The sequence below is a fragment of the Lytechinus variegatus genome, chromosome 4, assembly GCF_018143015.1.
Source record: "Lytechinus variegatus isolate NC3 chromosome 4, Lvar_3.0, whole genome shotgun sequence".
NCBI lineage: Eukaryota > Metazoa > Echinodermata > Echinoidea > Temnopleuroida > Toxopneustidae > Lytechinus > Lytechinus variegatus.
The window spans coordinates 32,553,976-32,566,120 of NC_054743.1; the positions used below are offsets into that span (position 1 = coordinate 32,553,976).

General features: G+C 35.0%; 1 protein-coding gene across 1 annotated transcript in view; it reads right to left on the reverse strand.

Annotated features, from left to right (window-relative positions):
* The window catches only part of LOC121413868 (probable ATP-dependent RNA helicase DDX10), a 36,218-nt gene that overhangs the window by 964 nt on the left and 23,109 nt on the right, over positions 1 to 12,145 (reverse strand). The window contains exons 10-15 of the mRNA XM_041606845.1: positions 11,345 to 11,521; positions 9,860 to 10,229; positions 6,089 to 6,244; positions 4,602 to 4,772; positions 4,142 to 4,207; positions 2,212 to 2,381 (exon numbers count right to left, since the gene is read on the reverse strand). Of these exons, the coding sequence (XP_041462779.1) occupies positions 2,212 to 2,381; positions 4,142 to 4,207; positions 4,602 to 4,772; positions 6,089 to 6,244; positions 9,860 to 10,229; positions 11,345 to 11,521 (1,110 nt within the window). The remainder of the gene's footprint in view (positions 1 to 2,211; positions 2,382 to 4,141; positions 4,208 to 4,601; positions 4,773 to 6,088; positions 6,245 to 9,859; positions 10,230 to 11,344; positions 11,522 to 12,145) is intronic.

The window sequence follows — 12,145 nt, forward strand, 5'->3', positions numbered from 1 at the left end:
TTCTCCACATTGTCACTGAATACTTCGATCCCGAAATGATCGAAAGAAAACCCAGAATTTTATCTAGATTTGGATTTTCAAATTGATGATTTTGAGATGAAGAGAATGATGATGAAGTGAAACAACACAGTGACGTAGTTGGAGGTAAATTGGGGGAATTACGCCGATGATGATGATGATGAAAATTCAACTTGCAACACAATCACAAGTAAAGTCATGTACATACCGATTCGCTACCAATTAATGCTGCTGGAAGTGCTAGCTACACCGCGCGGGCCAAATTGAATTCATGCTGAACATGAATAACCACATCCAGACAGTCTATCATAAGAAGGAAAATGATGTAACTGTACTTACAAACATGTGAATAATCCGAACCTGAAGGCAAATCAACTCAACGAATAGTACCAGACGATATGGCATATACACTGACGATAAACTTCATGTGACTGGATAGATTGTCACTCGTTCTGTTAGATGTAACTTTTATCTCATTAATTTGACAAAATTACGAAACTCGGGGAATTATTATTCTATATAAAAATATAGTAACATCTCTTATCATTTTTTGAATTATGATAAAACCTGTTTGGAAGGAAAACGTTGGGGTAAATTAAAATTAGATGTAAAAGATCATCCCATCATGCGTAGCATTATGTGATCGTAAACAAACCATCACAACAACACATGCCGTATTGTTTGCTCGCCTTGGCTGAGACTGAGAGAATAGATCTATGCACGTGTTGCACAGCTCTCAATCAGCAAGGAAGGAATACGTGCATGTTTGCGATGGTTTGTTTGCAATGACATACAAGCTACGCATGTTGGGGGGGGGGATTTAAAAGTAATTTTAGTTTATCTCAACGTTTTCCTTCAAAAGAGGTTTTATCGTAATACAAAAAATAATAAGAGATGTTACTATATTTTTATATATATAAATAATTCCCCGAGTTTCGTAATTTTGTCAAATTAATGAGTTACAAATTACATCTAACAGAACGAGTGACAATCTATCCCAGCCACATGAAGTTTATGGTCGGTGCATATCGTCTGCTGCTATTCGTTGAGTTGATTTGCTTTCAGGTTAATTCGGATTATTCACTTGTTTGTAAGTACAGTTATATCATTATTTTCCTTCTTATGATAGACTCTCTCTGATGTGGTTATTCATTTTCATGGATTTAATTTGGCCCGCGCGGTGTACGTATAGCTACCACTTGTAGCAGCAGCTGCATGAGTTGGTAGCGAATCGGCATGTACATGACTTTACTTGTGATCGTCAGGCAAGTTGAATTTTCATCATAATCATCGGCATTGTTCCCCCATTATTTACCTCCAACTACCTCACTGTGTTGTTCACTTCATCATCATTCTCTTCATCTTTAAAATCATCAATTTGAAAATCCAAATCTAGATAAAATTCTGGGTTTTCTTTCATTTCGTGATAGAAGTATTCAGTGACAGTGTGGAGAAAACGTACCCACGCAACAGGTTTTGCATGCAAGTGGAGCTTCACGTGGGAGAGCCAATCACGCCTCTAGTACAGACAGTGACGTCATCAAATTCCAGTAAATTCAGAGACCGATGCGAGGCATATTTCGGAGGGGCATTTTAGCGTTTTTTAATCGGCGATTTTCACCTTTTTGTATTATTTTCGGTATTTTTGAATGACCCACTGATGATCCCCACATCATTACCTTTCCATTGATTATATAATAATACCACATTCATAATCAATATATTTCTCCTTTAAAGACAAAATCTTGTCCCTGATGTTTAAAAGTTATATTTCACAAAATTTCTTCCTGAATGATATGAAAATAACTTGACAGCTCACAATAATTGCTTTTATATTTCCTCCATTTTTACTTTCAACAATTTCAGCTTACCATAGTTTCAGCACATAGTGAGTCCATGGTCCAAGTTATACTGGACTTCAGAAAACGGGTCAGTGTCAAGTAAACAGAGAATGCAGTGATGGCAATGGAAAGCTCACATCAGTAATTAGTTTGACATGTAGATATTTCCATTGCTTTGAGATTTTTTTTTTACTTAAAATTTTCTTGCAATTACCACAACTTTCTAAATTTTTGTCCCCGTTGACTTTCCAGATCTTATAATATCTGTTAAAACCCAGATCAAATTACATAGTCTCTGAAATGAAAAAAAGTATTTTCATCTTCACAAGTGAATACAAAAATATGAACTCACTTTTGTGATTGCTTCTGAGAACTGCTCTCTTCTTCATCTTTGTGAGAATGAGCATCCCTATCATCATCATCATCAGAAACAAAAGCGGAGTAGACATCAGGATCTGGGAGGCTCATCGGATCAAACTCTTGATGATCATCCAGACTGATACCAAGACTGACACCTTCATCCTAATGAAAATAATTTGAAAAACTCAGACTTAAACCAAGACAAACACCTTAATTTTAATGAAAATATTTCAAAATTACAGACAGAAACCTTCATCCTATTGCCAATCCACAAATAAACCGTTATTTGGTTGCCATGATATATGATGGTAACATTCAGTCAAGCCCATCAATTTCTATCATCAGTCCATATCCATGGACCTCACAATCCCCATGAATTTGTTGCGCTGACTTTCAAAATTGAATTTTTAGCATCAAGTACAGTACGGTGCGCCATCTATTGGTTGCAGCGGACAGGCCAACATTCGCAGTGCCTCATGGGAAAAAGTCGACATCTGTAGCATGCGCTAGTACTAAAGTGAATTTATGCACACGATTATTCAGCGCTGGCCGACAAAGCTCGACCGGATATGCTGTTTACTTGGGTCCAGGAGGTGGGAGAGAACTTTGCCTGCATATTTTTTTTGTGAATTCCTGCCATATGGTTTTCGCGTTTGAAGCAATTCAGTACACTAGCACTGTGCGCTGCCTGCGCGTGATGTCTACCACGAAGTTAAACAGTTGCTTGCTTATGTCTGGGAAATTTAGACCGTGTTTGGTGAAGTCCTGCCATATGGTTTTCATTTTTGAAGCATTACAGGACAATAGCAATGTGCGCTGCCTGCGCGTGACGTCGACTGCAAAATTAGACAATTGGCCTGTTCGCTGCAATCAATAGATGGCACAACATAATGTGAATCCACCACATTTATGATTCTTTTTAAAACCTTGAAGTTATACAGTGCGTCCCAGAAAAAACGAAACCGAGATTTAGCGATCATTTATCATTACTTAATCATAAATAAAATAGACAAATGACCTACTAATTTAAAGCTTAGAATCTCCTCTTTCATCTGATATTACTTAGATTTCTCATTCACGCATGAGTGAGCAAATGCAATTTGAAGAAAGGATATCAAAAACTCATTTGGCGGGGGGTATCTGGGTTTCAAAAAGAAAACCACTTTTTTGAAAAGTTCAATATCTCCTCTTTAATTTGATACCTAAATTACAGAAAATGGTCACGAAATAACAAAGTTCTGGTCATTTGAAATAAGGCTTGAATTTCAATAATTTCATAAAATGAAGAGGTTCTCTAGGATGGCTTTCAAACTCTCTCGACACTCTGTTTTGTTGACGATCAGCCATGCATTAAATCTTTTGTTCACCATGCGAAAGCTTCTGTGGGAAACCGGTGAAAACACGTTTATCTCATGAAATTATGGAAATACAAGCCTTATTTCAAATGAACAGAACTTTTTTTTTCTCGACCATTTTTTGTAATTTTGGTACCAAATTAAAGAGCAGATATTGAACTTTTCAGAAATGTGGTTTTCTTTTTGAAAGCCAGATAACCCCCGCCAAATGAGTTTTTGGTATCCTTTCTTAAAATTGTATTTGCTCACTCATGCGTGAATAAGAAATAACCTAAGTAATATCAGATGAAAGAGGAGATTCTAAGCTTTAAATTGGTAGGTCAATTGTCGATTCTATTTATGATTAAGTTATGATAAATGATCGCTAAATCTCGGTTTCGTTTATTCTGGGAACCATTGTATATTAAAAAGAGAAATCACTACGCTTGTTGATATTTACTACCATGTTCAAATAAAAAATCAGCAATTACCCAGAAATATAAATTCAAAAGAACACAAAAATCACATAAATCGAAACGTGAGAACACAATCATGCGTATTTTCACCTTAGGTCAAGTACATATTTACCTCATCATCACTGTCTTGTTTTTTTCTGTTTGACTTCTTTAATTTCTTTTCCTTTAGCTTCCTTTCCTGTGAATAGAATAAAAGAATCAATTTGGCATAATGGATGTTGAGACAGAATAAATTCTACAAGACAAGGGATAAATGTTTAACTGAGGCTTAGAGTTTGAGAAACAAAAATGTATTTAGGTAAACTAAACAATGACATTTGGTCACTTCAAATTTCACTACTGACACAGACATCTTGATTTCCTACAACAATGGTTATTGCAATTATCAATATTGTTTAATTTTAATCACTTTCCATAGCATCAATAACAAAAAAACTCACACTATTTATCTGCAATTTAACAAAGGATGAAAGAGAATGCTTATTTTTGTTTTTTTTATAGATCATAACTGTCTCACAGGATTAATTCACATCAAATTGTATTAATAATAAGTAAATGTAGTTTGTACTTACCAAGTGCTTTTGCTTGATCCGATCTTTGAAGAGTTGCTTATCGTGTTTATCCTCTTCCTCCATAAACTTCTTGGCCTTCTCGATGTCAATGCCTCCTCCATCCTCCTCCTCATCATCACCATGGAGACGAGATGCTACATTGGGTTGAGCTAGTGGCCACTGACCTTCAACCTGATAAAAAGAGTCAATGCCTGGTCAAGTTGTGCTCAGAACACAAAAAATATCATGATTAAACAACACAAAAAAATGGCCAGGGTAATCTTGGGATCCAATTTAAGAACTCCTACCCAGATTAATTCAAACAAACTGAAATGGGTTCCCATCAAAGATAGATGGAAATATTTTAAGTGTAAAATGATATTTTCTGTTTTTCTTAATAAAAAAAAATCCAGCCTATTTGTTAAGTACCTTTAAAAAATCTGAAACTGTACATAGTATTCATACTCGTAGTGCACAAAGCACAGGATTGATTTTGCCCAGAGTTCAAACAGAAATGGGCAAACAACAATCTACCTAATTTTTTAAGAAATGCTCAATCCAAATCCTCATTTAGTCTTTTATTTTGGCGTTATAATAGTCTTAATTTATAAAATGGCCCCTTGTGTTGTTCTCTTCTTAGTTTGTTCGTTTCAACTTACATTGTACACTTTTTATACTCATGTTTGTTACATGTTAATATTTTTGTTGTAGGGCCTCCAAGGACTACACTATATCAATTACTGATGGAGCCACCCTACTAAAAAAAGACTTATGAATAAATAAATAAATAAAATAAATGAAACATAAAACAAAATAACCAGATAAATTCTCAACAGTATAGTATGACAATTCCTACTATGTCGGATCAGGGATTCCTCATTGTGATCAATTTGCCATTATGATAGCCACAATGAAATCCTTCATTTTTCATTCATTTACTTTTTTGGGGGGGAGGGAGGGGGATTTGCTGCAAGCCCTGCTACCTTGTTAGCTACCATTAAGGCCTGGTCACACCGGCCGAGCTTTGTTGAAGCGTGAAGCGGTCGTGGAGCGGAGAGAAAAAAAAATCATCACCGCTTTCTACCGTTCACCATTTTCGATTTCGATTGTTTTTTTTCTCTCCTACCCCTCCTCCCTCCTATTTTCCCCGACACTTTCCTGTGACCTGTATTAATACTAAAGCCTTCGTCTGCCCCTCTGGGAAGCGTTCCATGAAAGGAATTGTCAGACGATTTATCCAACAAGTCCTGTTTTATCCGACAGTTACTATAGTAACAGTGCTTCTCAACCAATCAGAATCCAGGAAAGTTGTCAGATCTGACAACTTGTCGGACCAAAATATTGATGAAAAGCCCCCCTGGTCCTCAACCTCTGCCCCTCCCTATTTTCTCAAAAACACTTCTTATACCACTCGTATCAATGCATCTGCCCCTCTCCTTCCTCAACCTCCCTCCTCCCTATTTTCCTACTCCCATTTTCTTGTGACCCTGTTAATCCACTTTTCTCACCTCTCCTTCTTCATCAAAGACCTTCTTGGTGTTGACTTGTAGGTTCTTCTTCCTGATCTTCTTAGCCAGAGCATACTTGGTCAGAGCTTTTTCAGACTTCTTAGAACGCCTACCAGGAGCGAGAAGGTCATCATCATTGGCATCTTCGGCAGAAATCTGTGAGGATATTCAAAGAGAAACCATTTATCTTAGACCCTACGAAATTCTTGATTCCCCTGATAATAATGACAATAACATCTATATTGTGCTTATACTTCGTATAGAATACCTATGAATTCAAATTTGAATTTACTGATGAAAACAAAATTTTGAAATGCCTTTTTAAATCTCGGTACTGAGAGTAATAACAATATACTCAATTTGATTCGAAACTCTTCTGTATAGCGGCTCCTCATATTGCAAATTCTCTTTATTTATTCCATGAAATTTTGGAAGAAGGCACTGTTCCGCTTGATTGGAAACGCACTAAAACAACCTGTTTACAAAGGCAAGGGAGACAAAAGTGACCTGTCAAATTATCGACCCGTTACCATTGCATGCCATATCTCAAAACTCTTTGAAAAAGAAATACAAAATCAAGTATAATACTATCTTCAAAGGCTCTTTTTCCTCAGACAACTAGGAAAATACGTGTTGATAGCACCCTCCTTGTCTTGTTTTATAGGTCAATTGTTCAGTCAATTCTAATATTCAATTTTGTTTGTTTCTTTGGTAATTTGACATCTGCTAACAAGAAAAGACTAGAAAGAATAAGGAAAACTGCTCAATGTATTATCGGGAAAGAATTGCCAAGTATTGACGATACATATGTTGATTGAGTTCTCCTGAAGATCATACGCATTATGAAAGACCCTACACACCCCTTGATAATTTACTACAACTACATGTACAATCGATCGGGAATTCGTTTCTAAGCGAAGTCGATATAGATTCTCATTTTTACCAGACTCAATTCACATATTTAACAGTAGGGCAATACGAGGTCAAACCGCCTTGCAGGCTGATGTATGTTAGATGTGAGGGGTTGGGATCAGTCCCCTGAGAACAGCATGTTGCTTATTTAATTCATGTTTAATAACCATCCAAATATTTATTTAGTCATGACACCATTTTGCTTTTATATACTGTCAATTATCATTTATTGGTATACATTGTATTTGTATTTGTAAATTTGTTGGTAACCAGCGACAACCAGCAACAAATTTCAATTTGATTGGACAATAAATTCAATTCAACATTGATCTGTTTGATTTTTCACCAATCCACTCAACAACTACTTGCCTACATAAAGTAGTTGAGGATTGATTAGAATATTTTGATAATAATGAAGTTGCCACAGCTTGTTTTCTTGATATTTCAAAATGCTTTGATTCAATTAATCATGAACTATTATAAAAAAAACTGATATGTTATGAGATTAAGGGGTCAGAAATAGAATGGTTCAAAAGTTACTTATCTCAACAAACACAAATAGTTAATTGTCAGTTTTCTAAACCAGATGTTATTACAGATGTGCCCCAAGGTAGGGTCCTTGGTCCAATTTTATTTTCCTTATTTATTAATATTACAGATTGTTTGAAATATTGTTCATGTAATATTTTTGCTGACGATGTACTTACTTCTCGCACAATAGTGTTGACAAAGCCATAAATACACTACAAAATGATTTAAACTCTCTTACCTATTGGTAAATGATGAATTATGTATTAATATTGATAAGACTAAAGTAACGTCATTAAGTCTAAGGTCTTATTTTTCATTTAATATATTTACAGGTAATAAGAAAATTGAACTGGAAAATAAAATTTGATATTTTGGAGTAATGATCGATAGTAAGTTACATTGGAACTGTCACGTTCAAAATCTTGCCAGGTTACTTGCCAAAACACTTTTTGCTCCGCGAAAAATGGGCTTTTATCTTGATTTAAATGTTTTGAATCTGATATACAAAAAAATTATTCAACCTTATTTTGACTATTCATGCTCTGTATTGGGTAATTGCTCAGCCAAAAACAAACAGATACTTACAAGCTTACAAAAAAAGGGCTGCAAGGATCATAACAAAAGTTTTGATTATGAAAATACAAATGGCCTTTATTCAATTAAGTCATTAAAATGGCAATCTATTGAACAAAGAAGGGATTATTTTTTTAGCATTACTGATGTACAAATGTATTCATTCAAGACCTGCTGATTCACTTATTGTTATCTTGCCAAAACTCAGCTTAGAATTTTTCAATTCAAACATGGTTTCATGTATGCGGGAGGTAAGCTTTGGAACACCTTGCCATACGCGGCTACAAAAAAATTCAACATCTTTATAAGCATTTGTATAAGAAAGCATTTTTGAACTGATTGTTGACTTATACGTGTCTTTACCAATGTAAACGTCCAGCTTCATTTACTTTAAGTCTTTTGTAAACTTTTCGTGCAATAATTTGTATTGAGTGCGGATCTGGACGTTGCAAGCTTCGTCTCCTCTTTACAATAGTTATCCTTGTACATTTAAGAATGAGCAGTGAGTGAATTATTTTTATTTATGTGTTATTGCAGGATGATCGATCTACCGTAATTGTTTCTTGACATTTTATGATTTTATGAGTGAATCTGGGTGGGGTTCTTAAGCCATGATTAATTGTGGGGTGAATGTGTGTTGGGTGAAAGGGTGGATAGATGGATGAGTAGTGTGTACTCCTTGAATGGGTCACAAGGTTTGCAAATGGTTTCAGGTTCCTCATCTTTTTTTTCATTTAAACTTCTAAATAACAATTTTTATTAAAGTGAGTAAATACGAACTCCCATCGTCATTCTTCTTTTGTTTAGCTTATTATATGCAGCTGGTTGTCTTGTTTCATAAGTTTTGATTTTTCTATGGTTTCAGTGTATAGAAGTTTACAAGAGTTAAAGATGACTGTCGTCATATTAGGTTGTAGTATGTATTCGTATATCTGTACATGGATATGAGCTGCATTTTTGTATACATTGCATTGTCATTTTTTATTTTTGTTGTTGTTGATTATTATTATTGTTAAAATCATTGATACATTTTTATGTTATTTATTATATTAATTCAATAAAAAAGTTTGATTTTTAATTTTTGATGTAACCTTTTAACATTTTCAGGACCTTGATGTAAAACAGTGTTTTTATACTGATCTTGTGTGATCCTAAATAAATTTATTTCATTAAATATGCAATATATAATATTACATTCTAATCAGTATTTGTTATTCTACCCTGTTTTCTTGTCTGAATGGTACTGTTACCTTTAATTTACTCCTTCATACTGTTGGCCCTGTGACACAAGTTTGGCAATGAACACAGAACAAACCTTTATGGCTGATTGCTTTAACTATAATGTACAATCAATCAAAAAATTTCAGCATACAACCAAATACATGATCCGACTACGGCATGATATCGGAACAAATTGCATTTTGCATACAATATGAAAGGTTCAAGAATTAAAATTAAGAAGTTTGACATAATGCTAGATATACTAAAATCAAAATTCTGCTTTGCTGCAATCCTGTGGTAAAGTAGTAAAGTCAGAATTGGCTGGCTTCTAGTCACAGCCAACATTGACATCATTATGACTTGGAATTTTGAATTTGGTTTTACTGTTCGGAACTGTGACTGTTAAGTTTGTATATGTTGGAAGTTCATATCAAATGCTCACACAATTGTTTTAACATTGGATCACAATGAATTATGCAGTATGCACTGGGATTTACAAGAACAAGAAATGAATGAAATAAATCCATGTTATACCTGTTTGGCATCGATGTCTTTCTTAACTAGCAAGTCATCCTCCTCCTCATCAGCATCGTCATGGAAACCATCTCCTCCTTTTCCATCCCTTCCTGCTCCCGGGGCCTCCTCATCATCCGACTCATCCTCTTTTTCCGATTCATCACTTTCATCTTCAGTCCTTCCTTTCCTCCTTTCATCTCTTCTGATATCCTCTTTTTGTGAGTCCTCCTGTAAAGTTCTTTCATTTGGGTTTGACTCTGAGGTAGTTTTGGATGATGTGGTTTCTGATATTCTCTGGTTTTTGTTTGATTTCTTGCTCTGCTCTTGTTTTCTCTTCTCCGCATTCTGGATGAATCTCACCCTCGGAGCAACTGCTAAACCGAGAGACCTGTCATTATATAAAAGAGAAATGATGAAAGGCAGTGAAGTTTTAATAAAATCAAGAGCTTTGATTCCAATCGGTATTGAGATGTGTAGGTGTAATATTTACCTTTAAAGGACAATTCCACCCCAACAAAAAGTAGATTTTAATAAAAAGAGAAAAATCCAACAAACATAACACTGGAAATTTAATCAAAATCGGATGTAAAATAAGAAAGTGATGATATTTTAAAATTTCGCTTAATTCACAAAACAGTTATATGCACATCCTAGTCGGTATGCAAATGAGGAGACCATGACGTCATCCACTCACTTCATCTTTTGTGTCTTATTATATGAAATATTCTAATTTTCTACTCATTGTCAAGTAATAAAACAATTAATTCCTCCCTGACCTTGTGGAATTAGCATTGTTTAATACTATATGGTTCAGTCAAGTTGGTCCTTATTGTCAAATCTATAAAAAAATGAAATATTGATATAATTCAAACAATAAAAAAAAATAGTGAGTGATGGACATCATCGACTGACTCATCTAGTTGTACATATCACTGTTTTGTGACAAACAAGGGAAACTTTAAATTGCCATAGCTTTCTTATTCTACATCCGATTTGATGAAATTTTCAACGTTCTGCAAGTTTGATTTTTCTCTATTCAAATCAACATTTTTCTGGGGTGGACTTGACCTTTAAAGAACTAAAAATACACTTAAAACTTTACAAAGAAACTACTTCACTCATCAAAAGTGGAATAAAAAGAGAAAACTGTTAATCAAAACCTAAGATTAATTCCTGAAATTTTTTTTCATGTTTTACTGGACAATAGTAGCTATTATTTTCAAACTACAAAGTTTTATGATCATCTCTAATTAATGATTCAATACTGACAATAATAGCAATCCATACAGGAACATTTTTCTATCATTTTTAATATTTTCTTCAATATCTCCTCAATCACTATTGATATAAACATTTAACTTTTCAATCTAAATTTGCATCATCTTGCTACTAATCATAGTCCATAGCACAAAAATCAATTCATCAACTCTAAATTACTTTGAGGAGATCATTTTTCTTTTTCAATTACCTAAAGTCGATGTAAAAACTACTTTAATCACTTACCTTGCAAAGTTGTCAAGAGAAAGCACATGAACATTAAAGATATCCTTGTTCTTCATAAGGTAGACTGATTTGAGATAAGCAATGAAGGCCCTCTGAGCTGATTGCTTGAGGTCTACACTCTGTGCGCAGAAAGACTGAAGTTTCTTCTCTATAGCAAACTTCTTGTTTGGATTGACTCTGTATGAAAAAGGACGCATACATAGCATTATGTGGAGCGTTATGGCCCAGTGGATTATTCTCCGGACTCTGAAACAGAGGGTCGTGGGTTCGAATCCCAACCATGGCGTAATTTCCTTCAGCAAGAAAATGATCCACAATGTGCTGCACTCAACCCAGGTGAGGTAAATGGGTACCTGGCAGGAATTTATTCCTTGAAACGCAGCGCGCGTAACAGCCGCACTGCTAAAGCCAGGGTAATTATGCTGCATATACCATAGAGCACTTAGAGACTTCTGACAAAGTAAGTATTAAGCGCTATATAAGCAAGTATAATTATTATCATCTCAAGATAATGACTTGTCACTGTGGTGTACGCCAGTAATAATAATAATACAAGGCATTTGTGTATAGCACCAATATATTCCGATCTATTTAGCTCGTGCTGCCTTTCAGCGCTCGTGCATTCAGGAAATAAATCCTGCCGGGTACCCATTCACCTCAACTGGGTCAAGTGCAGCACAAGTGTGCATAAATTTCTTGCTAAAGAAAAGCCCGCCATGATTAGGATTCGAACCCACGACCCTGTATGAAAGGAAAGAGTCTGAACCACTAGACCACGAAGCGCCCACTTTACAAATTAAA